We start from the raw sequence: 26,806 nt of genomic DNA on the forward strand, positions 1-26,806 counted from the left end.
GGGGGAGGGGGGAGGGATTGCATTGGGGAGTTATACCTGATATAAATGATGAATTGATGGGTGCTGACGAGTTGATGGGTGCAGCACACCAACATGGCACATATATACATATGTAACAAACCTGCACGTTATGCACATGTACCCTAGAACTTAAAGTATAATATTAAAAAAAAAAAAAAAATGGAATCTTCAACTTGAAAAAAAAAAGAATGGGTTTTGGGGAGCATATTTTTTAAGTCTTATAGGGGATAAGTAGTCTATTCCAGCAGGTAGATACTAACCTTTCTTTTCATTCTAAATTTATAAAGTTTTATTTTGTCAGACTTTTTCACAGGGTACCTTTAGTGGTTGCCAATCTGGGCATGTCTGAACAACTAGGTTATAAAACTGTATCAGGTTCCTGTATGTCCACTGGTTTTAGCCGAGCAGTACAAACACACAGGTAAGATTCAACTGCTTTCTCACAAAACTTCTATTCACCTTTGAAATTAATTTTCTTATTTCTCAAACAACAGCAGAATAAAAACGAAAGGGAAAACTAATCCATTACTCAAGTAAACTAGGCTGTTTTTACCTTCCTCATCCCCTCCTGTTAGTGCTTGTCTACTTACAAGATACAAAAAAGGTGGTGGTTAGTCCAGGCATGGTGGCTCACACCTGCAATCCCGGCACTTTGGGAGGCTGAGGCAGGAGGATCTCTTGAGCTCAGGAGTTGGAGACTAGCCTGGGCAACACAGCAAAACCCCATCTCTACAAAAGAAATTAAAAAAAAAAAAAGTACTGGGAGGAGCTTGTTGCATATCCTGTAAATTTTAGCATATCTATTCTAGGTGAGAATAAGTATATAGCCTAAAAATTATAATTTTCTAAGGCAGTGGTTCAGATTAAAGGCTTCGAAATTAGATATTTGTAAAAATTAGACTTTAGCCAAGACTCACTCATACTATAGGCTGCTTAGATATAACTTCCTTTGTGGCCATTAAGGAAGTAATGTCAAAAACAGCAACACTGGTAGTATAGGACACCTACTAGAGTGTAAACTTTGAGATTAAGGGGTTAGATTTTACTTACTTACTTTTGTGTCCCCACAGTGCTACCAGTTTAAAAACTGAATACCATATTTCTTTGATTCTGAGGTGCACATTTTCCTGTTTTTTTTTTTTTTTTTTGAGATGGAGTTTTGCTCTTGTTGCCCAGGCTGGGGTGTAATGGCATGATTTCAGCTCACTGCAGTCTCGGCCTCCCAGGTTCAAGCGATTCTCCTGCCTCAGCCTCCTGAGTAGCTGGGATTACAGGCATGCACCACTATGCCCGGCTAATTTTGTATTTTTTTAGTAGAGATGGGGTTTCTCTGTGTTGGTCAGGCTGGTCTCAAACTCCCGACCTCAGGTGATCCGCCCGCCTCGGCCTCCCAAAGTGTTGGGATTACAGGCGTGAGCCACCACACCTGGCGAGATGCACATTTTTCATATTTATCTCTGACATTGGGATGTCTTACGAGTCATGCCTTCTTAGAATTACTTTTTTCCTTATTTCATGGATAATAAAATAATGATGTCTCTTTCAAGTAAAGGTAACTTGAATTCAGTAAAATATTTAAAAAATTGACTCCGGTTCCCATTGCCAATAGAGACCTTTTTTCCTTCCTTCAATTTTTATCTATTTTTATGCAATCTTCCCCCATCCCCTGCCCATCCTTGCCTTTTTGGGAGACCTGTCAATAGTACTTAGGAGGCTAAAATGTTTGCTAATGTGAAGATCAGTGAAGTAGGTTTTGTGGTTGGTTTTTCTGCATACATATAGATTGACAAAATTATGGTTCCTACAAAACCAGTAAAAAGAATCTTCCATTGCTCCTTTACAGTAAGTTTTTCACCTTATCATTAAAATGAGTTTTGTGTATTTGCCTGAGGAAATGGTAATTTTTTACAGCTCTAAATTTTTTGAAGAAGATGGATCCTTAAAGGAGGTACATAAGATAAATGAAATGTATGCTTCATTACAAGAGGAATTAAAGGTAAGTTAACATATCAAACACTTCAACCACTTCTAGATAGAGTTCATATCAAGTTAATGACTGACATTTTTTAGGGATAACGTGACATCTTGATTAGATTTATACAGTTATGTGTTGCTTAATGAGGGCTATACCTTCTGAGAAATATGTCATTAGGCAATTTCATCATTGTGCAAACATATACTTACACAAACCTATATGTATTTTTACTTTTTAGTTTTCACAGGGAAAACCAAATGTCCCCAAATTATTGAGTATCAATCATTTCCCCTATTTGATCTGTAATGCCAATATCACATGCTGTATATCAGCTTTCTATATGTGCTCCAGTATAATCTTGTGAGACCCTATCATAGATGCTGTCCCTTGTTGAACAAGATGTTGTTGTTCCTTTAGCTTCACTGACTGAGACGTATTTCTTTAGCTGTAGTAACAAAGATTTAGATTTAGCTGCAATCTCAGTGGCTTACAACAACCATGGTGTGGTCTTGCTCACATTATATCTTGGCTGTAGCTCTATTCCTTTTCTGAATGTCACCTTCATCCAGGATCCAGGCTGAAGGAGCAGCCCTTCTTTGGGACATGTTCTCATGGCATAAGGCAAACAGTAAGAAAGCTAGTGGAGCCAGGCGTAGTGGCTGACGCTTGTAATCCCAGCACTTTGGGAGGTCGAGGCAGGCAGATCACGAGGTCAGGAGATCGAGAGCATCCTGGCTAACATGGTGAAACCCTGTCTCTATTAAAAATACAAAAAAAAATTAACCAGGCATGGTGGCGGGCGCCTGTAGTCCCAGCTACTCGGGAGGCTGAGGCAGGAGAATGGTGTGAACCTGGGAGGTGGAGCTTGCAGTGAGCCAAGATTGTGCCACTGCCACTGCACTCCAGCCTGGGTGATAGAGTGAGACTCTGTCTCAAAAAAAAAAAAAAAAAAAAAAAAAGCTAATGGAAATTCACAACAGCTCTGAAAATGGCCATGCCACTTCCACTCACATTTCATTGACCTGAACACATCACATAGTAATAGGCAGGGATATATAATCCTTCTTACAGAATAGGGAAGTATATTTGATAACAGTATATACTTCCCTCTACTTCATGTGTCAGTTCTACTTCATGTGTCAGTTCAGGTCCTTTGAGAACTAGATGTCAAGATGGGATTATAAGTGCAGGAGATTTACTGAACCTGAGAAGGATAAAGAAGAGGAAGCAGTAACAGGCATGAAGAGCCTTCAGACAACACCGCAAGTCTGACCCCTGCAAAAGGAGAGGGGGTAAGAGGACAAGCGGTTAGGAAGAGCCTCGGACTGCAGTGCCATTTTAAGGAAGTTCCACTGGGCTGGTGGGGAGTGTTTGAGCAAAGTTGCCCAAAAATTGTTCCATAGGCATGGACTTGCACTAATATCTGCACTGTGCTTAGTCATTGGCTAGGAACAGCCCAGGGGAAGTGTGGCTTAAGAGCAAACACACTGGTAGATCCACAGCTGGGGCTGTTAAGTCAACTATGCTTTCCCCAGTTGGAGATCTTAGTAAAGAGTATATTTCCATGGCCACCATACTCATCAGTAGAGCACACTAACAGAAAAGCAGTCAAAATATTTTGATTCATATTACACTACTTTTTTCATATAAAACAGGAATTTTAGATGGTAAAAACATCCAGAATCTCACCCTTTTATTTATTTTTTAGAGACAGTGTCTTGCTCTGTTACCCAGGCTGGAGTGCAATGGCATGATCTCAGCTCACTACAGCCGCCACCTCTTGGGCTCAAGTGATCCTCCTCTCTCAGCCTCCAGAGTAGCTGAGACCACAGATGTGCACCACTATGCCCAGCTTTTTTTGTATTTTGTGTAGAGACAGGGTTTCACCATGTTCCCAGGCTGAGCTCAAGCAAGCCACCCTCCTTGGCCTCCCAAGGTACTGAAGTACTGGGATTACAGGTGTGAGCCACCACATCTAGCCTGGACTCTCACCATTTTAACGTAACTATTTTCACTCTGCCATGTGCTCCAGTTTTTCCTTAATATATGTATACTTTGATATAGTTGACAGTCACAGTGACATAAATTTGTGTCATGATTTTTAAAAAATTTGATACATCAAACATTGTTCCTGTTGCTACATATTCTTCAGTTGTTTTGTTTTTGCATTTTTTTTTTTTGTTTTTTTTTAGGCAGAGTCTCAGTATGTCGCCTGGACTGGAGTGCAATGGTGCGATCTTGGCTCACTGCAACCTCTGCCTCCCAGGTTCAAGTGATTCTCCTGCCTCAGCTTCCCAAGGAGCTGAGATTACACACACCCACCACTATGCCAGGCTAATTTTTGTATTTTTAGTAGAGATGGGGTTTTGCCATGTTGCCTGGGCTGGTCTCGAACCCCAGACCTCAGGTGATCCACCTGCCTCGGCCTCCCAAAGTACACAAGTGTGAGCCACCGCACCCAGCCTCTTTATTTTTAATGGCAGTATATTTCATAGAGCAATGTTATGGAAAAATATCAACTTGGGCGAAAATAGGGAATGTAACGTAGAGGTATATCATAAGAACTGTAGGCAGAAAGCAGCTGAACTTTAGGAAGGAATTGGAATCAGGAGCTGGAAAGCCAACAGAACTTTCTCTGTCTGCACATTGTTATCCTTCCAGGCCTTTTTGTTTCTTCATCCACTGGCAGACCAGAAAACAGCCAACCTATAGCTCCTGCATTTAGATGTCTTCTAGAGCATAAGATTTGCCAATTGGCTATGTAATACCTCCAGATTGCCAGGCAAGAATCTAATTGGTTCTGTTTGGGTCAGCTTGGGTGAAAGGTGGGTACAGGGATAACTGGCAAACTCTCATGTCAGGGCAAAAAGTTTGTAAGAAGTAGGTTTGGCAGACATCCTAAAAAGTGTCCACTAAAACTGGCAAAACAACTATTAGCCTACAGTTGGAAATTAATTTTTTTTTTTTTTTTTTTGGAGATGGAGTCTTGCTCTGTCGCCCCGGCTGCAGTGCGGTGGCCAGATCTCAGCTCACTGCAAGTTCCGCCTCCCGGGTTTATGCCATTCTCCTGCCTCAGCCTCCAGAGCAGCTGGGACTACAGGCGCCTGCCACCTCGCCCGGCTGGTTTTTTGTATTTTTTAGTAGAGGCGGGGTTTCACTGGGTTAGCCAGGATGGTCTCGATCTCCTGACCTCGTGATCCGCCCGTCTCAGCCTCCCAAAGTGCTGGGATTACAGGTGTGAGCCACCGCGCCTGGCTAGTTTTTTTTTTTTTTTTTTTTTTAATGTTCTCCCCTCCCCCAGTTGTTTTATGTTATACTAAGAAACATCATCTTGGCCGGGCACGGTGGCTCACGCCTGTAATCCCAGCTCTCAGGGAGGCAGAGGCAGGAGGATAGCTTGAGCCCAGGAGTTCGAGACCTGCCTGGGTAATATAGCGAGACACCGTTCTCCACAAAAAGGAAAAAAAAAGAAACCATCTCATATTTTTGTTGTTATTAAGATATATTCCCAAATGGAATTATGGCATCAAAAGTTATTGGTATTCGTACTTCTAAAATTAAAGACACACAGAACTCATCTGCTTTTCAAAAGTAGTGTCTCTTACAGGAAAAACTCTGCAATAGTATCCTTTCATAATAGTAAAAGTCACTTTGTTTTCACTTACTGTGAGTTTCTTAGTGTTAAATGTATGCAGTAACTCTGCATCTGTATTTTTTGTTTCAAAGTTTTTTTTTTTTTTTTGAGACAGGGTCTCACTGTATCGTCCAGGCTGGAGTATAGTGGTGCGATTTCGGCTCACTGCAACCTCTGTTTCCTGGGCTCAAGCTTAATTCACGTCCCTCAGCCTCCCGAGTAGCTGGGACTACAGGCATGCATCACCACACCTGGATACTTTTTTATATTTTTAGTAGAGACGGGGTTTCACCATGTTGCCCAGGCTGGTCTCAAACTCCTGAGCTCAGGTAGTCTGCCCGCCTCACCCTCCCAAAAGTGCTAGGATTACAGGCGTGAGCCACCGCAACCTGGCCCATGAGTTCGTATTTCAGTTTATTTCTGTGTATTTTCAGTGAAATTAACTGGCATGATAAAAACTGTATAAATGAGAAGTTACTACCTCTGAAAAAGCATTTTATAACCTATAAGGCTTATTTATAACCTACAAGTGCTTGTTACTGAGGTCCTCCAGAAAATAAATAAAATGTATATAAAAGGCAAATAGTTTTGGGTATTATATACCACCAATGATTTTATATTATTTGTGAATCCAGACTAATTAGTACAGAGCTTGAAATCTCAACCTATGCCCTTAAATTATTTTATTTTGCAGAGTATATGCAAAAAGGTAGAAGACAGTGAACAGGCAGTAGATAAACTAGTAAAGGATGTAAACAGATTAAAACGAGAAATTGAAAAAAGAAGACGAGCACAGATTCAGGCAGCACGTAAGTAAACAACACATCTCTACTTTCTGTGCTAAAAATTTTTATTTTTTATTTTTTTTGAGATGGAGTGTCGCTCTGTCACCCAGGTTGGAGTGCAGTGGTGTGATCTCAGCTCACTGCAACCTCTGCCTCCTGGGTTCAAGCGATTCTTCTGCCTCAGCCTCCCAAAAAGCTGGGATTCCAGGTGCCTGCCACCATGCCTAGCTAATTTTTTGTATTTTTAATAGAGACAGGGTTTCACCATGTTGGCCAGGCTGATCTTCAACTGCTGACCTCAAGTGATCCACCCACCTCAGCCTCCCAAAGTGCTGAGATTATAGGCGTGAGCCACTAGGCTCGGCCCTTCCTGTGCTTTTAAAGAACATAATACTACACTAGCTATATTGCTGACATGAAAGAACACAACTTCAATTTTGTCTTAGAATACTGTGGCATATAAATTAGAATTCAGAATTATGTATGTTATTCTCACTTTAGATAATAAAACTGTTAAAAATCTTTTTGACTTAGTTTTACTTACAAATAGTTAATTATAAAAGCTTTGTAGAAGAAATGTTGTATGTTGAACTGTTACTCTATTTTGTTTAGGAGAGAAGAACATCCAAAAAGACCCTCAGGAGAATATTTTTCTTTGTCAAGCATTACGGACCTTTTTTCCAAATTCTGAATTTCTTCATTCATGTGTTATGTCTTTAAAAAGTAGACATGTTTCTAAAAGTAGCTGTAACATCAACCACCACCTCGATGTAGTAGACAATCTGACCTTAATGGTAGAACACACTGACATTCCTGAAGCTAGTTCAGCTGGTACACCACAAATCATTAAGCATAAAGCCTTAGACTTAGATGACAGATGGCAATTCAAAAGATCACGGTTGTTAGATACACAAGATAAACGATCTAAAACAGATACTGATAGTAGTAACCAAGATAAAGCATCCAAAATGAGCAGCCCAGAAACAGATGAAGAAATTGAGAAGATGAAGGGTTTTGGTGAATATTCACGGTCTCCTACATTTTGATCCTTTTAACCTTAAAAGGAGATTTTTTTTTATTTGGCTGATGGGTAAAGCCAAACATTTCTATTGTTTTTACTATATTGAGCTACTTGCAGTAAGTTCATTTGTTTTTACTGTGTTCACCTGTTTGCAGTAGTACACAGATAAGTCTTAGTGCATTTATTTCACAAAGTGCTTTTTCAAACATGAGATGCTTTTATTTCCAAACATTTTTTTCACCTTTCACTAAGTTGTTGAGGGGAAGGCTTACACAGAAACATTCTTTAGAATTGGAAAAGTTCTGAGACTAGGCACAGTGGCTCACACCTGTAATCCCAGCACTTAGGGAAGACAAGGCAGGAGGATTGACGCCAGGAGTTAGAGACCAGCTTGGGCAACGTATTGAGACCCATCTCTATTAAAAAAGAAAAATATTGGAAAAGCAAGAATAGCCTTATTTTCACAATATGGAAGGAAATTTATATGAAAAAAGTACATTATGGCTAGAGTTGCCAGATAAAATGCTAGATACCATGCAATAAATTTGCAAAACATCTAAAATTTAAATTTGTCCTACATTTGTACTTGCTAAATCTGGCAGCCTTAATTACTACACAACTATAATGCAACACAAACCTCTCCCCTAGAGTCCCCTAGAGTCCTTTGCACGAAATTTAGCAAATCCATCATTTTGAATACAGTACAAGCCTGATAATCCAGTGTATTTGGGATAGGCCAGTGGAACTCAGAATTGATACATATATACATACATGTCTATCATATTCAATGTCTATTAGGTGTAAATCATCTTTATGTAAAAGACAATACTGGTTTGAGGATAGACTTGTCTAGGAATATTTTGTCCTCCTGTGACACCACCACTATCCATCCCAATGTAACATTTCTACAAAGGGAAGATACCTTAACCAGGCATACTTACATTTGCTAGTTGGAAAATCATTCTGAGCAGTTTTAATTCCATTCAATTGAATGGATTATTGTATGAGCTATTTGGAGATCAGATATAAATGAAAATCACACAGAACCACTTTTATTCAACATATGTAAAATGTGATGAGTGTTAACATTTTAAATAAGCAATCTGCTTAATGGACATTGGTATGAAGGGAACTGTCAGTCTTTACCTCACTCCTCAAACACTTTTCTATCCAAAGTTTGGTTTGAGTCAATATTGGCATCATACAACCACTTACTGTAAAATAAGTTTATTGGTGGAAACGTGATATAATTTATTCTCGATATCTGATGTTACAAACTTTAGGGTCCTTGAGATATGCAGGATCCTTGTATGTAACTGGCATAAACCCTGTAAAGAGATAATTAAAGTTCTTGACAAAACATAATGAGCAAAACTTCAGCTAGCTCAATTCAGTTGTTGAGGTGTTCTTTCTTACCCAGTATTTGAGCTCTCTTAATTGCTTTTGTGATTTCTTTCTGTTTCTTCCCACAAAGACCTGTAAAATAAAAAGCTTTCTTATTCATAAAAAATGTAAATATTTAAAGTTTGCAATTTTTTTTTTTTTTTTGAGACAGAGTCTCGCTGGAGTACAGTGAGGCGCACCCTCGCCTCACTGCAACTTCCGCCACGCAGGCTCAAGCAATTATCTTGCCTCAGCCTCCTCAGTAACTGGGATTACAGGTGTGCACCACCACACCCGGCTAATTTTTTTGTATTTGTAGTAGAGACAGGGTTTCACCATACTGGCCAGGCTGGTCCTGAACTCCTCACCTCAGGTGATCCGCCCACCTCAGCCTCCCAAAGTGCTGGGATTACAGGCGTGAACCACCACACCCAGCGTCAACAAGTTTTTAAGTCAAGGGTTTGTAAATCATTTTTGTCAAGGGCCAGAATAATAATATTCTAGGATTTCTGGGCCATACAGTCTCCATCACCACCACTCAACTCTGCTGTTGTAGCTTGAAAACAACCATATGGCACTATGTAAACAAAACTACAAAAACAAGTGGGGTTGGGCACAGTGGCTCATGCCTATAATCTCAGCACTTTGGGAGGCCTAGGTGGCCGGATCACCTGAGGTAAGGAGTTCAAGACCAGCCTGGCCAACATGGAGAAACCCCATCTCTACTAAAAATACAAAAATCAGCCAGGCATGGTGGTGCATGCCTATAATCCCAGCTACTCGGGAGGCTGAGGCATGAGAATCGCTTGAACCCAGGAGGCAGAGGTTGCAGTGAGCTGAGATTGTGCCAGTGCACTCTAGCCTGGGTGACAGAGTGAGATTCCATCTCAAAAAAAAAAAAAAAAAAAAAGTGGTATTTGTATATGATGAACCTGATCAAGATAAAAAGGGGGCAGGTCGGATTTGACCTATGGGCCATAGTTTGCTGACACCAAGTTTAAGTATCAATCTAGGAATGATTACAGGATCTTCCAAAACACCAACAACAGTTTTGTAAAGCCCAAGTTTTCTATATAGTTAACTCTGCATAAGACAGCAAAATAATAATCCCCTTGGCCTAGGAGGCTTTTTCATAGTAACCAGCTCTAGTCCCTGTAGTATCTGATCTAGTAGTAATTTATGGCACAATTTGAAAATTTGACAGTTTTCTTAAATGACAGAAATAGATTGATATAATTCTTATCTACATTTATATTCCCATGATAAAAAACAAAATACCTGTAATGTGCCTTCCATAAATGCATCCAGTAAATGGAGAAACAAACTGGGACAAAAGCTGTTTTGGAGTTTTATTCGGAGGGGAAAAAAAAGTATTTGTTATTTATTTCTGAATGTGTAAATTTCAAAAAAAAAACCTTCAAGTTATATAAAGCTTTACATTTCAGACATATTTCATAAAATATGAGAAAAAATATTGTTATCCATCTTGTTACCTTTTAAATATTTTCTATCTAGTGTGTCAAAAGTCTATATATAATTAAATAGCAGATTAATCAGCATATTCATTCAATGTTAAATCTGTTTTCTTGACTTCCACAGATACTTTTCTAAAATATTGCTTGAAACAAGCTACTAAAAAATTTCATCTATTATGACAAGCTATCACATTACCCTCTGATAATAATCATTAAGATAAATTATCAGAGGGTAATGAGATTTTCCAGAGTTACAAGTATACCAGGCATTTGCTATAATTTATGTTTTACTTAAATACTTTTTTAGAACTTTCTAGGTGCCAGTCATTATTATTGGCACTTTGTATAATCTTCCTAGTATGTGTTTCTGTAATTTCTTGGTTCTCTCTCAAAGGCAGCATACAGAATTGTCAACATACAGAATTGTCAACATACAGAATTTTTTTTTTTTTTTTTTGACAGTTTCGTTCTCGTCACCCAGGCTGGAGTGCAATGGCACGATCTCGGCTCACTGCAACCTCTGCCTTCTGGGTTCAAGCGATTCTCCTGCCTCAGCCTCCCAAGTAGCTGGGATTACAGGCAGGCACCACCACACTCAGCTAATTTTTGTATTTTTAATAGAGACAGGGTTTCACCACGTTGGCCAGGTTGGTCTCAAAATCCTGACCTCAGGTGATCCGCCCGCCTTGGTCTCCCAAAGTGCTAGGATTACAGGCGTGAGCCACTGCGCCCGGCCACCATACAGAATTGTAGTGCTATTCATTTGCCCCAAATTTGCAACTTCTAACTTGCTGAGAGTTAGAGATAAGTAATATGTGAATCAGTGATATGGGTGGTGAGGTAAAGAGATCAGCTTTACCAGATGAGCTTTTTCCAAAGTTCTGACCCTCCCCGATTGAGAATTTTGACAGAATTTTAACTCTGTCAAAAAAAAAAAAAATTACAGTGAGCTATTAAGATGTTTGGTGTAGTGAAAAAAACAGAGTGGAAATAATAGTAAGTGGGGGAAAGCCAAGGCGCTTTTACTTGAATAAAACAGAGATACGCTTATACATAGAATTATAACCAAATTTGAAATTACGAAGTTGCTAAAAGTTACCTCTACAAAAGCCTGCTATAAACTGACTTGATTCTCTTTAAGCAGATCTATCAGAAGAAAAACCCTAAAATATAGTGAAGTAAAACCAGATCTCACCTGTACATTCTTATAATCTACACGCTTTCCACACAAGATACATTTCTTAAGAGGTTCTTTATAAGGATTTTCCATTGTAATGGGCTAGGGAAAAAAACGAAAAGTGTGATAATAGGATGTGTTAATTCTGAATTTTAAAAGGTTACTATTCTACATTCAAATCCATTCAAATGATTAGTTATACCTTTCTTACTGTGTACATATTTTATATAAGCACTTTATTTTGTTTCAGTTTAGCCTACAAATGAACTAATGGGAAGATTCTGGAATAAAGTACAATCTTTGTAGAATAAAAGAGTTTATGGCAGAACAAAAATGATGTCTGATAAAGTGATTGCTCCAATGCTTTGCTCAGATTGTAGATAATGAAAAACTTTTTAGATTTAAGAAAACTTACAGTAGATAACATACGGCATTCTTAAATGAGTGCAATCCCTAATTTATCCATCCCCATGTCTCTATCAAGTATTTTTTCACTATTTTTATACATAATGGCCCATGACTTACTGGAATAAAAGGTTGTTTGACTTTATCACCCCAGGCTACTATATAAGTTTGCATTAGCCTTTTTGGCTTTTCTGTTACCACTATTGCCCTAATGCTTCTGCCACAGTGCCTCCCTCCTACCGTCAGTATGGCTGTCTCCAGGATAGAAGTTCTTAATCTAGAAATGGCTCTGAAGCCCATGACTCCCTATAATTGTATGCAAAACTTCAAATGAATGGAACTTTGTGCCTTTTTCTGTGGAGAGGGTCCATAACTTTGATTAGAGATAAAGTGGGATTTATGAACTGAAAAAGGAATAATGTCCCTTTACTTTCTTAAAGTATGGTGCGTGGATTAGATTACCAAGACAGATGTTCAGAGAAACTAGACAAGTTCTTTTGTTTTTCCCAATTCTTCAAACTTTCCCATTTACATTCAGCTCACGTGACTACTCTTCAGCTCTGTGCCAAGTGCTTTGTATGGTCTGATTAGTGTCAAAGTACCTTTGCATGTAGTAAGAACCTGTGCTTTCAAGTCCATGCTAATACTATAGCCAACCTATAGCTAAGCTTTGTACAGTCTCTTTTCAGTTATCTAAAATTCTGCTCACCCAAACTACCTTTTAAAATTCCCAAATCATTTGCTTACAAAGGGCTATGTAAAAAAAATGATTCCCAAATCACATATCCTTAAATTTAAGATCTAGGAAGAAAAATACGGTATTATAGCAGCTTTGCTTCTAATCTAGGAATTCCCCTAGTTCAAAACTCAACTGACTACAATCAATTCATCATCATTTCTTAACTCAGAGTAATTATCTAATTGTTTTGTCCTACAGCAGAACTCTATTCAAGTAGCTAAAATAAAAGATGTTAGAGTCTAATACCAGTTCTCGTTTTAAAAAGGAAAAAAAAATTTGGTCATCTTTGCAAATGCCTTACTAATAGAAAAAAAAATTCTTACCAGGTCCTCGTTGCTGGATACCTGTTTATATTGTGAACAACCTCTTCTCCAAAGCACTGTGATTAAACAGAAACAGCAATTAACTATTTCTTCTTCGTAGCTGAATAGCTAAAGATTTTTGTTTTTATGGAGACAGGATGAATTAAGGGACACGATATTAAAGGTTTTGTATTCATTATATTCAGAATGGTTAAAAACCTTTATATTTGGGACAGAGTAAGACTCAACATGGGTGTGCTTTCCAGGGCTTTGGGGAAAAAGCACGTATTTTCCCGCCCATACCTGCTCTCTTTCTGACATTTATTTTCCCTTCATTCCATGGTTAGAGAAAAAATGCACATTCTTACAGGAGAAGCAACAGGCACTGTCATACCAAAAAGAAAATGAGTAACAGACCCGTCCCAGATTTTATAGAGAAACAGAGAAGATAAAATTGCAAAAATTACACAATTTTGTTCTGTTTGGGGGCCTTAGACAACTGGAATTTGCCGCTGGGCGACTCTGGAAATGGCCCTTCCTCACTAAGATTATCCAGAGATCTTAGGAAAGTCTCTGCTTTTTAAGAACCACTCTAGCTTCCTCATACGTTTAAAGAAAGGAGTGGATTAGACGACTCTAAAACAGTCAAAGGCGATTACAGATTCCCAACCATCTTGGAGAAACGTAATCGCCTAGAAACCAGAGTCGTTTTGCTAACAGGGACGACTCCACCAACTATTGGGACTAAGGTTAATGCCTGCAACGCTACAACGGAGCATAGAATATGGAGACTTTACCCGTGTGAGTCCCGGGATGTGTAAGGCTGACAGCAGCCGTTACCAGGCGTGTCAACTTCTTCTTCCCTAGACCACCGCAAACAGCAACCATAGCGGCCATGGTTCTGCGTTTGTTCCGCTTCCTTTCGTTTCGATTCGTTCCGAAAGGCCCCTTCCGCTGCTTTTCCCCTGTGGGCTCGAGTACGCCGTTCAAAGGTTCCGCAGGAGAACGCTGAGGACCCGCGAGAGTAGGTGAGGTTTTTCAATACGCATGCGCAGCACCTTTCTGTTCCAGCGCTAGCTATGCTGCAGGTCACGTGAGGCTTATGATTGGACAAGGAGAACGTAGAAGTTTATGCTTGCTTCCGGTCCGGGAGCCCAGAGAACTAACTTGGGGTATTTTCTCAAAGTGCATGTAGAGGCGGGCGCTGGCCTCCCACTCTCCTTTCCATTTGGGTTTAGCGTCTGGGTCACTGAGAACGACGTCTGAATAGGGCCCTGGATCCTTGCCATGGATGAAGGTGGTTCCCGCATCCGCCGGCGGGTTTCTCTCCCCAAAAGGAACCGTCCAAGCCTGGGGTGCATTTTTGTCGGTCTCACGGCGGCCGAGCTCGAGCCCGGAGATGAGGGGAAAGAAGAGGAGGAAATGGTGGCTGAGAACAGGAGGCGGAAAACCGCGGGCGTGCTGCGGGTCGAGGTACAGCCCTTTCTACTCTCAGATTCCCCCGAATGTCTCATCCTTGGAGGTGGTGGTACAAACCCGGACCTCCTACGTCGCATTCCCATTGACAGAGGGGTGGGAGACCAGGTACGAAGAGCTTGGAACTTGAAACTGCAAACTTTGGCATCCTTCCCGGATGCAAAGAGTTGACCAGTTTTATTGCCTTCGTTTACTTTTCTTTACCACTGTTAATCGGCACTTAGGAGGTATTGATTGCCTCTATATAAATATGAAATGTAAACCCCGAGACATAAAAGTTGTACACGCAGCAAATAAGTGGCTGACGGAGACACAAATCTAGGCTTCCAAATAACTGCAGCTTCTACTGTACAAATAAAATCTGCTGTTTATTGAAGACCCATTATGTTAAACTAGTTACATTGTCTAGATTTTACAACAGTAATCAGGCCCTGAAAAGTTGAGATACTACAGTTCTTGCCCCAAATCCTGTTGTCGTGATCACTTTACTATATTGCTGCCTCCAGGTTTGTGTTTCTAATGTGTAGTAGACCACTCCAAGTCAGTTTTCAGATTATCAGTCTCAATTCAAATTCCTAGGAACTCCTTGGAGTGTCTAGGGGTACAACCATGTTTCTGTTACAGGCCAGTCTCTGTAGATTGTAGTTTGGGAGGGAAGCGCTGCAGTTATCAGAAACTTCGAATGCACTGACATTTCAGTAGATGTCTAGCAGTCGTCCTGCTGTTTTAGTATAGCTTTAACAATTAGAATCTGGCCAAGTGTGGTGTCTCATGCCTATAATCCCAGTGCTTTAGGAAGCCGAGATGGGAGGATCACTTAAGCCCAGAAGTTCGAGTTCAAAACCAGCCTAGGCAACAGAGACCCAGTCTCTATTTAAAAAAAAAAAAGTGCCACTGCACTCCAGCCTGGGTGACAGAGCCAGACCCTGTCTCAAAAATTAGAATCTCAGTATCATCGTGACACTCCTAAACCTGCTGTTTAGCCAAGTAATTTAACCTCTTTGGGCCTCCATTTCTTCAGCTGTAAATTGGTGATGATATCTATTTACATATAGGTCTATGATCCATATGTGACCATATAATTATATACTTGGTACAGCCCTAGGCTGAAGTGTTTTTTGGGTTTTTTTCTTTTTTTTTTTTTTTTGAGACAGAGTCCCACTCTGTTGCCCAGGCTGGAGTGCAGTGGCACGATCTCAGCTCACCGCAACCTCCGCTTCCCAGCAATTCATATGCCTCAGCCTCTAAGTAGCTGGGGCTACTGGAGCGTGCCACTGTGCCCAGCTAATTTTTGTATTTTCTGTAGAGACTGGGTATGACCATGTTGGCCAGGCTGGTGAAGCTTTTATTCTTAATGAAACTGGAATTGACCATAAGCGTTTTTGTTCTCTTTGCAGCATAATGACAGTGAAGAGGACATGTTTGGTGACTATGATAGCTTTACTGAAAATTCCTTTATAGCTCAAGTTGACAACCTGGAACAAAAATATATGCAACTCCCTGAACATAAGAAACATGCTACAGACTTTGCCACTGAAAATCTTTACTCAGAAAGTATCAAAAATAAACTCAGCATTACTACCATAGGCAATCTTACTGAATTACAAACTGATGAGCACACAGAGAACCAGAGTGGATATGAAGGTGTCACTGTTGAACCTGGAGCTGATCTTTTGTATGATGTACCTTCCTCACAGGCTATATACTTTGAAAATTTACAGAACTCTTCAAATGATTTGGGCATTTGTTCTATGAAAGAAAGGGATTGGAAGTCATCCTCTCACAACACTGTGAATGAGGAACTGCCCCATAATTGCATAGAGCAACGCCAGCAAAATGATGAGGACTCTTCCAAAGTCAGAATTAGTTCGGATATGAACAGGAGAAAAAGTATTAAAGATCATCTAAAAAGTGCCATGACTGGAAATGCCAAGGCCCAGACACCAATATTTTCTAGAAGTAAACAGCTCAAAGACACTCTCCTATCTGAGGAAATTAATGTTGCTAAGAAAACAATTGAGTCATCATCAAATGACCTTGGTCCTTTTTATTCATTACCCAGCAAAGTGAGAGACCTTTATGCCCAGTTCAAGGGAATTGAAAAATTATATGGTAATGCTTATTGCTGGAATAAAAAAATTTTTTTCCTATCATTACCATAATATTAGTGCAAGTCAATAGAAGCAAATGCTTTCATGGTCCATACTATTTCTCATTTTCAAAACAAAGTATTAGTGATCTCTCAACCCCTTCCATTCCTACCTATCCTGCTACCAGTCAACCTCTTTCCTTCCCTCACAGTCACACTTATCAAACCAGTTTTCCTTTCTGTTTCCTACTCTCACATAATTCCTCTAATTCCTCATCTATAAGAAAGGGATAATAAATTGTTAGGCAAGTTAGATTCTGGTTCAAAGACATGCCAAATTTAGATGTTGGTAATGATTTTCAGTAATTATATTGGTAGCTTGTAAGTAAGAACTTTAGTAAATTACCCCACTCTAATTCTGGATTCTGTGCTCTCACTTAAGATCTGATGACTAAGACATCTAAACACTGTTACTTTTAATGTTTACCTTCCCTGACTTGTCAATAACTTCCCTGATGCTATTGACTACACCCTTAGTGAAATTCTTGTTTCTGGATATCCTTACAACCACTCCTGTTTTTTGACTCTGATTGTCTAGTAGATCCTCAGTTTTCTTAGCTTGTATTTTCTTGGCTGACTCTGTCTTCTCTACCAAAACTTAGCTGTTGCAGTATGTCTTGGACACTCACATGTCTTGAGTGAAGGAAATCCATATTAGTAATACTGTTGATTAAACCAAACATCTTTCCCCCTTCACCACCTCTCCCCACGGACACATCCCCACCACCACCCAGATGCTGTGCCTTGTGCTGCCTCTCCCAAAACTAGACATCTTTAAAGACAGCTGCAATTAAGTTTTAAGTCAGCAATGTCCAATCTTTTGGCTTCCTTGGGCCACATTGGAAAAAGTATGGTCTTGAGCCACAGTAAAATACACTAATGAACAATAGCTGATGAGCTAAGAAAAAAAAAAATTGGAAAAAAAAAAAATCTCATAATGTTTTACAAAAGTTTACAAATTTGTGTTGGGCTGCATTCAAAGCCGTTCTGGGCCTCATGAGGGCTGTGGGTTGGACAAGGTTGTTTTAAGTGCAAAGAAACAGTAATATTAAGAAGGTATCTTGTAATGTTTTTCAAAAATCCAGGGTCCTTGCATACATTTCAGATACGTGTCATTTTAGACAAATAAGGGACAGTTGTTGCCATACTGGGAAGTCAACCCATCAACTTCCCACTTCATAAGTTTTCTGGAACTCCTGTTAGGATCTTGTGAATGATATGAAAACTTGGGTTCTTAGGGAGAAGACAATCAGGCTGGAGCAGAACTACAGGAAACAAAGTCTGATAAAAGACTCTACAAGAATCTAAATTGTGAGGTTCATGGTTTAAGAGCTAATGGTGTGTATTACCCTGGAGTAGATGTTAACTTTCTTCTCTCTGCTTTTCTCCTAGCACCTTGGTTTTTGTTTAGTCTGCCAGAATGAATACCCTGAGGACAGGGCTCTGTCTAACTCACCCTTTTCTTAACTAGCACTGTGCCTGGTACACTCTGGTAGGTTCCCAGCTGCTAGGGGTTGTCACTTACAAATGCAACTTTAGCACTCTGGGCCTAGTTCCTTGTCTACAAAAAGGGATAATTTTTTTTGCAAGTTAGAGTCTGTGTTAAGGACATGCCAAATTAGATGTTGGTAATGATTGTCAGTAATTATACTGGTAGCTTCTAAGTAAGAACTTCAGTAAATAACAATTTTTTAAATCTTTTTACCTCTAAATCTGGCTTAATAACACGACAGATTAAAGCATAAATACATGTGCTACTTTTTATTAAGCTAACGCAGTGGTTCTCAAGTGTGGTTCCTGCACTGCAGCATCAACGTCACCTGGAAATTTGTCGAAGTGCATGTTCTTAGACACTTCCCCAGACCTACTGCATCAGAACCTCTAGGAGTACGACCTGGCAATCTATGATCATGGCTCACTACAGCGTCAACCTCCCAGGCTCAAGCAATCCTCCCACTTCAGCCTCCCAAGTCGTGGGGACTATAGGCCTATGCTACCCTACTCGGCTAATTTTTTTGTATTTTGTAGAGATAGGGTATCATTTTGTTGCCTAGGCTGGCCCTGAACTCCTGGGCTCAAGCAGTCCTGCTGTCTCAGCCTCCCAAAGGGTTGGAATTACAGATATGAGCCATCGTACCTGGCTCATTTATTTTTTTGATGTGAAGATTATATTCATAAATATTAGTTATCTTGTCATGTTATACTTAAAAATCTGAATTGGATAAAATGTGGCTATGGTTACGTTATATTTTGGCATAAACATCTGATTTGATAACTCGGGTGACATCTGAGGTATTTTTCAACATTTATTCAATATTAAATTTAAGTATTTTTGAAATATTTTTAAAGAAAACATATTCACAGTCACTTGTAGTATTTGGGAATCACCCAAAAGCACGATAAGTTAAAGTTACTTGTAACTGTCTTTCAGATATAACTTACTTTCTTTTTTTTTTTCTTTTTAATAGAGATGGGCTCATCTTGAAATCCTGGTTGCAAGTGGTCCTCCTGCCTTAGGCTCACAAAGTGCTGGGATTACAGACGTGATCCACCGCTCCGGGCCAATGATCTGCTTTTTTTTTTTTTTTTTTGTATATATATACTTACCTGTATATTGAACATACATATATCCATCTATTCATTTTTAAACTGCAAAGAATCACATTGGATGACTGTACAATAATTCATTCAGCCTTTACCCCCGCCACCATGTAACTTTGTTACCTACCAACAATGCTGTGTGAACATCCTGCAAATAATCTTTATATGCTTTGGCTTCTGTTCTGTAGATGTGGAATCCCAAAAGTAATACTACCAGATCAAAGGCAATGTGCAGTTCTACTTTTTATACTAGGTTATTTCCACAAGGATTCTAGCAGTTTATGTTCTCACAACCATACATGAGAATGGCTGTTTTTCCCCCATGTTAGTCAGCTCTGGATTTTACATGTGTGGGGCTTTTTCTTTTTTGGTAGTTATTTGTTTTTTATTTTAAAAATTAATTTTGCCAACCCAGTAGAGAACAGTTGAGCATCTTCTCATGTATTTATTGGCCATTTGCATTTCTGCTGCTTTTTGACCATCTATTTATTGGCCATTTGCCATCTGCTGTGAAATGTCTTAAATGTTTTGCCATTTTTCTAGTGATAAAACACTGAAGCACATCTTTAAAGACTTTTGATTATTTTTATTGTCAAATTATCCTACAGAGTAATTAATACTAGTTTTCACATAATATCTTGGATCTGATCTATTTTCATGAATCCCACCTTGCCTAATTGTGGGAATCCTAGATGTGCCAGTTAATAATTCTAGTCTTTTGCAGTTTAAACAGTCTTAACCATTTAAAATGGTTTTGGACCCATTCAAAATTCAGGTCTCCATGAGAGCTAGTTAAAGTTTTTATTGGTTTGTGTAAAACCTAATAGGTTTGTTCCCTCCTCCCCCTATACTTCTCTCTGAGATGGCTTTTGGCTGAATGAGGAAGGGAAGCTTACATAATCTCCTTGCAGAACATAAGAGGAAGACATTAGAATTCACATAGGTCCTTGTACTGTCCCTTTGTTCCTCTGATATCCCAGATGGCACTCCTTGTCCACGAGGCTGCTACCTGCCCTCCTGTAATATTGGACCCATGTCTGCAGCTGGTGAATAAATGGGTTGGTTGCCCACCTTGTTGCTTAGGCCTGAACTAGGCTCTCACTGGCTGTACTACTTGCACATTTGGGATTTTTGACATGTAACATTGGTTATAATTACATTTATCTTTATGAGAAGATTGCCCCACAGGAAGGGATTTGAGTTTTTTCTATTTATTTATTTATTTATTTTGAGACGGAGTCTCCCTCTGTTGCCCAGGCTGGAGTGCAGTGGCCAGATCTCAGCTCACTGCAAGCTCCGCCTCCCGGGTTTACACCATTCTCCTGCCTCAGCCTCCCGAGTAGCTGGGACTACAGGTGCCCGCCATCTCACCAGGCTAGTTTTTTGTATTGTTTAGTAGAAATGGGGTTTCACCGTGTTAGCCAGGATGGTCTCGATCTCCTGACCTCGTGATCTGCCCGTCTCGGCCGCCCAAAGTGCTGGGATTACAGGTTTGAGCCACTGCGCCCGGCCTGGGATTTGATTTTTTTCTTAGAAAACTTTTGAGTTTCAAAGTTTGGGAGGAGAAAATAATGCCTTTTTTTTTTTTTAATTCCACAGAATGGCAACATACTTGTTTAACACTGAATTCTGTGCAAGAAAGAAAAAATTTAATATATTCATTGCCAACAAGTGGTGGAAAAACCCTCGTGGCTGAGATTTTAATGCTACAAGAACTGCTTTGCTGTCGGAAAGATGTTTTAATGATTCTTCCATATGTGGCAATTGTCCAAGAAAAGGTGTGTGTATGTGTGTGTGTGTTTTAAAACAAATGTTATTTGCTAATACTTTGACGTTAAGATCTGAGAACTAGCCTAAATGTAATAACTTTGTATTGTTGGGAAGTACCTCTTTTTTTTTAATTTTATTTATTTATTTATTTATTTTTTGAGATGGAGTCTTGCTATGTCACCCAGGCTAGAGTGCAGTGGCACGATCTTGGCTCATTGCAACCTCTGCCTCCCAGGTTCAAGCAATTCTCCTGCCTCAGCCTCCCGACTAGCTGAGATTACAGGCCTGTGCCACCATGCCCAGCTAATTTTTGTATTTTTAGTACAGATGGGGTTTCACCATGTTGGCCAGGCTGGTCTCAAACTCCTCATCTCCAGTGATCCACCCACCTCAGCCTCCCAAAGTGCTAGGATTACAGGCATGAGCCACTGCACCCGGTGAGAAGTATCTCTTGATGGAGAATTAATATTTTTAGGATATATAAAAGTAGTATACCCTACTTAAAATCTCTTCAAATACTAATTACCTCTTGCTGAAAGTTTTACATTTTCTGAACTATTGGATTAAACATCATCTTAAATGTTCTATTACTATTTACCCTGCTTTTTCTTTTTTGAGATGGAGTCTCCCTCTGTTGCCCAGGCTGGAATGTAGTGGCACAATCTCTGCTCACTGTAACCTCTGCCTCTTGGGTTTAAGTGATTCTCCTGCCTCAGCCTCCCAAGTAGCTGGGATTGCAGACGTGCGCCACCGCACCGGGCTACTTTTTGTATTTAGTAGAGATGGGGTTTCATCATGTTGGATGGGCTGGTCTCGAACTTCTGACCTGAAGTGATCCTCCCAAAGTGCTGGGATTACAGGTGTGAGCCACTGTGCCCAGCCTTACCTTGCTTTTTCAAGCAGAAACTATTATTAAAATGAGTTATTCTGATCCTTTTTTTTTTTTTTTTTTGACAGAGTCTTGCTCTGTCGCCCAGGATGGAGTACAGTGGTATGATCTCAGCTCACTGCAACTTCTGCCCCCAGGCTCAAGCAATTCTCATGCCCCACCCCCCACCCAGCAGCCAGAATCTCAGGCACACGCCACCACGCCCGGCTAATCTTTGTATTTTTAGTAGAGATGGTGTCTCACCATGTTAGCCAGGCTGATCTAAAACGCCTGACCTCAAGTGATCCACCTGCCTCAGCCTCCTAAAATGCTGAGATTACAGGCATGAGCCACCATGCCCCTGGTGCTTTTTGACATCAAAGGAGACAGTTGAAATTTATTTTCACATGTATTTTAGAAGTTGCATTTGTTTTGCAAAGATCAAGACATTACAGCATTTCTTATGTATGTCTTACCTGTGACCTTGTTCCTGTTGATGGGTATTAAACACTATTTGATGGGTATTAAACACTACAAGCTTTTTTGAACCCCATGAACATCTAATGGAGTTTTTATCTGTGTTTTTTGGTTTTATTTTTTTTATTTATTTATTTATTTATTTATTTATTTATTTATTTATTTATTTATTTTTGAGTCAGGGTCTTGCTGTGTCGCCTAGGCTGGAGTCAGTGGCATGACCAAGGCTTACTGCAGCCTCAATTCCCTGGGCTCAAGGAATCCTCCCACCTCAGCTTCCTGAGTAGCTGAGACTACAGGCCTGCGCCACGATGGCAAGCTAATTTTTTATTTTTTATAGAAATGAGCTCTCACTGTGTTGCCCAGGCTGGTCTCACCCTCCTGGGCTCAACTGATCTTCCCACCTCAGCCTCCCAAGGTGCTGGCATTGGCCACGATGCCTGGCCTGTTTTTCTTTATTGTAACTAATATTCTAGATTTCAGGTTTGTCAAGTTTTGGTGTAGAACTCGGTTTCTTTGTTGAAGAATATGCTGGAAGCAAAGGAAGATTTCCTCCAACTAAAAGAAGGGAAAAGAAATCACTATATATTGCCACTATTGAAAAAGGACATAGCTTGGTGAACTCCTTGATTGAAAGTGGAAGAATTGACAGTCTGGGTCTTGTTGTTGTAGACGAGGTTGGTTAATACTTTTGTAATTTGTCAACATTTTTATTATACTAAATATTTATTATTCTGGTTATTGTGTGGATCTGCTTAGTGCCTTAGTACCTCTGTAAAAATAAATTTATTTTAACATATAGACAATATAGATGAAGACATTCTATGCTTGATAATCTTAAATTTGGTTTTGTGTCAAGTGTTTCTTAAAGTGTGAACACGTATGTGTGTAGTATACAATTTTATAGGCCAGGTGTGGTGGCTCACACCTGTAATCCTAGCACTTTGGGAGGCCAAGGCAGGTGAATCACTTGAGGTCAGGAGTTCGAGACCAGCCTGGCCAACATATGAAACCCCATCTCTACTGAAAATACAAAAATTAGCTGGGCGTGGTGGTGGTCGCCTGTAATCCCAGCCACTCGGGAGGCTGAGGCAGGAGAATCACTTTAACACAGGAGGTGGATGTTGCAGTGAGCCAAGATCACACCATTGCACTCCAGCCTGGGGGTCAAGAGCCAGACTCCATTTCAAAAAAAAATTTTTTTAATAGTACTTATGAATCCCTGATTCATAAGTATATAAGGATTTGTACGAAAAGCTGATTATCCTAAATACCAGTGAAATAATATACATGTATTATAGTTGTTATATTCAAAATACTTAAGAATTATAAGCAACTCTTTACAAATTTCATATGAATATATGCATGTTTTATATGAGCATCATATGAAGATTTACTTCTCTGCCTTTTTTTTTTAAATCTCGAAGTTGCACATGATTGGTGAAGGAAGCCGTGGAGCTACACTGGAAATGACCCTAGCAAAAATCCTCTACACTAGCAGTAAGTATTTTTTAAATGAGGTCATGAATTGATTTATAATCAAGCAACTTATAAAACACTTAATTCTATCACTAGCTGTATTAAGTAACCTAAAGCAAGATACTTAAGCTTTTTGCCTTTGTTTTAAAATTTCTAATGAATAGAATTTTGAAGGTAAATGAAATTGGTATTTGAAGAAGTCCTCTATTATTATCCGCCACTTACTAGCTATGTGTGCCCAGGCACATCCCTCAACCTCTATGTTTCTTTACTTGTAAAACAAGGATAATAATGGTACCAGCCTGATGGAATTGTTGTAAGGATTGTGTGAGTTAACACATGTATTGCATTCAGCAGTGCTTAGCACACTGCATTCAGTAAGGGTTTGCTGCTGCTACTGTGGCCATCTTCATCACCACCATAATAATATATATAATATAAATATAATAATAATATTGTAAAGCACTACATTTAAATAGGTCACTTTAAGGAGCTATTTTACAGCATCAGGTAGTCTTTAAAGTATGTGAAAAATTTATTCTAAATGTCATAACCTACTATTGATATGCTATTGCAATATTTACCATATATATGGAAAAATTAACTATAAAGGTCAAATCTTAAAAAGTATTTAAAAAATTTCAACAGCAATAATATTTAAGCAGGTTATAGCATTTTGTAATTGTTCATTCAAAAAAATATTCATCACCTACTGTGTGCTAGGCACTATTTTAAGTGCTAGGGATACAGCAGTGAATAAAACAGTCCCTGCTTTCATCAAGCCTGTATTTTAGGGCATCCCTATTTGACTATTCTATGAACAGCTAAGCCTAGCGAAGGCTTAGTCTGAGCCCAACTCATTTCCTTCAAAGCCATTCTTCAGCCTGAATTCTCAACCACCACTCTCCAGCCAGCCAAGCCAGGAACCTACATATTCTATCAGCAACCAAATCCTATCTGGTTTACCTCATAAATATATTTTTACTTCTCTCTCCTACCCCTCGTTACCACTAAGTCTTGAGTTCAGTACCTCATCCTTTCTACCTGAATTGCCACAGAAATCACCAAGTTCTTCTGTCTACCCACTGCCCTTCATCCACCAAATCCATCTTTCTTTAGCGTAAGTAGAATGATCTTTCCCAAAATATAAATCCAATTAGTTTATTTTACTGTTTACCATTCTTTAATAGCTTCCCTTTGCTTTCTGCATAAATCCCTAATTTCTTAGCACAGCCTTTCTTGATTTGGCCCCATGCCCACCTCTTCAGCTTCATAGTCTATCCTCATGGAGTGAGAAGGATACTCCTAATTATTTCTCTTTCAGCCAGTTTCTTGAATGACCATTTCAAGACATAGGAGCAATGAAGAAACATTTGCAAAGAAGGCCTATTTGGGTTTTCATTCAATAGCTAAGTCTATAGAAAGTATTCATTTTGTATTGCCCAGGATGTCATATGGCTTCATAAGCTTCACTCCACCTTTATTTAAAGCAATAACATCACCAAAAACTGTAGTCCCAGCTACTCGGGAGGCTGGGGCAGGAGAATTGCTTGAACCCAGGAGGTGGAGGTTGCAGTGAGCCGAGATCATGCTACTGCACTCCAGCCTGGGCAACAGAGCAAGACTCTGTCTCAATAAATAAATAAATAAATAAAATTAAAAGTTAGCTAGATAGCAAGATCTCATAAAGGACTTTTCACGGGCCAAGAGTTGGAGACTCATTTAGCCCTCTATCCTACTAACTGTACGTCTGTCTATAGCCATACCTGTGGAACATAACATGTTCTTCGTAAAGGGGATCCAGATAAACAGTTATAAGCAAATTTATACTCATTATTATTGTTTAGAAGCCTTAATATCCTACTTCTTGCCAAGTTTAAAACTCCATAAACTTCTAAGTAGTAACTTTCAGGATACCTGAAAAATTTCATTCTTCAAATGCCAGATTAATATTCTGGTAATATATTTGTAGTTTTCTTTTTTTGAGAGGTCAGGTCTCACTGTTGCCCAAGCTGCAGTGCAGTGACACGATCATGGCTCACTGCAGCCTTGACTTCCTGGGCTCAAGCGATCCTCCTACCTGAGCCTCCTAAGTAGCTGGGACTACAGGTGTGCACTACCATGCCCAGGTAATTTTTAAGTTTTTTGTAGAGATGAGGTCTTACTGTGTTGCCCAGGCTAGTGTTGAAGTCCTGGCCTCAAGCGATCTTCCCACCTCAGCCTCCCAAAGTTGGCACCCAGCTATTTGTATTTTTCTTTTTTTTTTTTTTTTTTGAGACAGAGTCTCGCTCTGTTGCCTGGGCTGGAGTGCAGTGGCCGGATCTCAGCTCACTGCAAGCTCCGCCTCCCGGGTTTACGCCATTCTCCTGTCTCAGCCTCCCGAGTCGCTGGGACTACAGGCGCCCACCACCTCACCCGGCTAGTTTTTTGTATTTTTTAGTAGAGACGGGGTTTCACCGTGTTAGCCAGGATGGTCTCGATCTCCTGACCTCGTGATCCGCCCGTCTCGGCCTCCCAAAGTACTGGGATTACAGGCTTGAGCCACCGCGCCCGGCCTGTATTTTTCTTACTTACTTCTCCTACCCCTTTCCCAAATCACTCAGGAAGAATTCAGAGCACAAAAGATTTGCTAAAATTACTTTATGATCTATTAAATAACATATTTTCCTTAACACTTTGGCTTTTGTTTGTGTTTTAGAAACAACTCAAATTATTGGTATGAGTGCAACATTAAACAATGTTGAAGACCTACAAAAGTTTCTTCAAGCAGAATATTATACCAGTCAATTTAGACCAGTATGTACCTAAGGTTTGCACTGTATTGATTTGTTTTGTATTCATCTAACTTAGAAATGAAAGTAGTAAACATAGGATTTAAATAATTCTATAGAGTACCAAAGGGGCATATTTTACTCACCATGACTATATGCCAATAAGAGGTTATGTATAGAGAATTTAAGAGTTTGTGTCTAGGTCAGGGATCTTGGGTTGGGTCACTAATGTATCTATAGCCTGGCCCACAGGCCATCAGTGAACATTCATTGAATGAGTTTTCCCAGACCCCCATTT

At 39.7% G+C, this 26,806-nt stretch overlaps 3 protein-coding genes across 15 annotated transcripts in view; 2 read left to right on the forward strand and 1 right to left on the reverse strand.

Annotated features, from left to right (window-relative positions):
- ABRAXAS1 (abraxas 1, BRCA1 A complex subunit) overlaps positions 1 to 8,946 on the forward strand; it is a 24,262-nt gene extending 15,316 nt beyond the window's left edge. For both annotated transcript variants that reach the window (XM_023222504.2, XM_023222505.1), the window contains 4 exons: positions 323 to 442; positions 1,933 to 2,017; positions 6,325 to 6,439; positions 7,028 to 8,946. In XM_023222504.2, the coding sequence (XP_023078272.1) occupies positions 323 to 442; positions 1,933 to 2,017; positions 6,325 to 6,439; positions 7,028 to 7,461 (754 nt within the window). In that variant the 3' untranslated portion in view covers positions 7,462 to 8,946. The remainder of the gene's footprint in view (positions 1 to 322; positions 443 to 1,932; positions 2,018 to 6,324; positions 6,440 to 7,027) is intronic.
- MRPS18C (mitochondrial ribosomal protein S18C) lies at positions 8,463 to 13,955 on the reverse strand. The gene is made up of 6 exons (XM_023222506.1): positions 13,715 to 13,955; positions 12,939 to 12,994; positions 11,490 to 11,573; positions 10,098 to 10,155; positions 8,853 to 8,912; positions 8,463 to 8,764 (listed from the first exon to the last, which is right to left on the reverse strand). Exons 1-6 carry the CDS (start codon positions 13,812 to 13,814, stop codon positions 8,688 to 8,690), a joined length of 435 nt encoding a protein of 144 aa, XP_023078274.1. The 5' UTR covers positions 13,815 to 13,955; the 3' UTR covers positions 8,463 to 8,687.
- The window catches only part of HELQ (helicase, POLQ like), a 48,935-nt gene continuing 36,083 nt past the window's right edge, over positions 13,955 to 26,806 (forward strand). For 2 of the 12 annotated variants that reach the window (XM_023222498.2, XM_023222496.2), the window contains exons 1-6: positions 13,965 to 14,501; positions 15,791 to 16,505; positions 20,743 to 20,921; positions 22,735 to 22,935; positions 23,686 to 23,758; positions 26,436 to 26,533. In XM_023222498.2, coding sequence (XP_023078266.1) covers positions 14,205 to 14,501; positions 15,791 to 16,505; positions 20,743 to 20,921; positions 22,735 to 22,935; positions 23,686 to 23,758; positions 26,436 to 26,533 — 1,563 coding nt within the window. In that variant the 5' untranslated portion in view covers positions 13,965 to 14,204. Of the gene's footprint in view, positions 14,502 to 15,790; positions 17,846 to 20,742; positions 20,922 to 22,734; positions 22,936 to 23,685; positions 23,759 to 26,435; positions 26,547 to 26,806 lie in introns of those variants that run through there. The other 10 variants (XR_002733699.2, XR_002733700.2, XM_023222494.2 and 7 more) reach the window with 10 other exon arrangements.

The sequence above is a fragment of the Piliocolobus tephrosceles genome, chromosome 3 (genome assembly GCF_002776525.5).
Source record: "Piliocolobus tephrosceles isolate RC106 chromosome 3, ASM277652v3, whole genome shotgun sequence".
Classification (NCBI taxonomy): Eukaryota; Metazoa; Chordata; class Mammalia; order Primates; family Cercopithecidae; genus Piliocolobus; species Piliocolobus tephrosceles.

Excerpts from the sequence above, each read along its gene's own strand:
- MRPS18C (XM_023222506.1), bottom strand. The coding sequence starts at position 13,814 with ATGGCCGCTATGGTTGCTGTTTGCGGTGGTCTAGGGAAGAAGAAGTTG. Across the intron at positions 11,574-12,938 it reads TATCCAGCAACGAGGACCTG|CCCATTACAATGGAAAATCC; the intron begins GTAAGAATTTTT and ends TTTTTTCCCTAG. Across the intron at positions 10,156-11,489 it reads TAGATTATAAGAATGTACAG|CTTTTGTCCCAGTTTGTTTC; the intron begins GTGAGATCTGGT and ends ACTCCAAAACAG.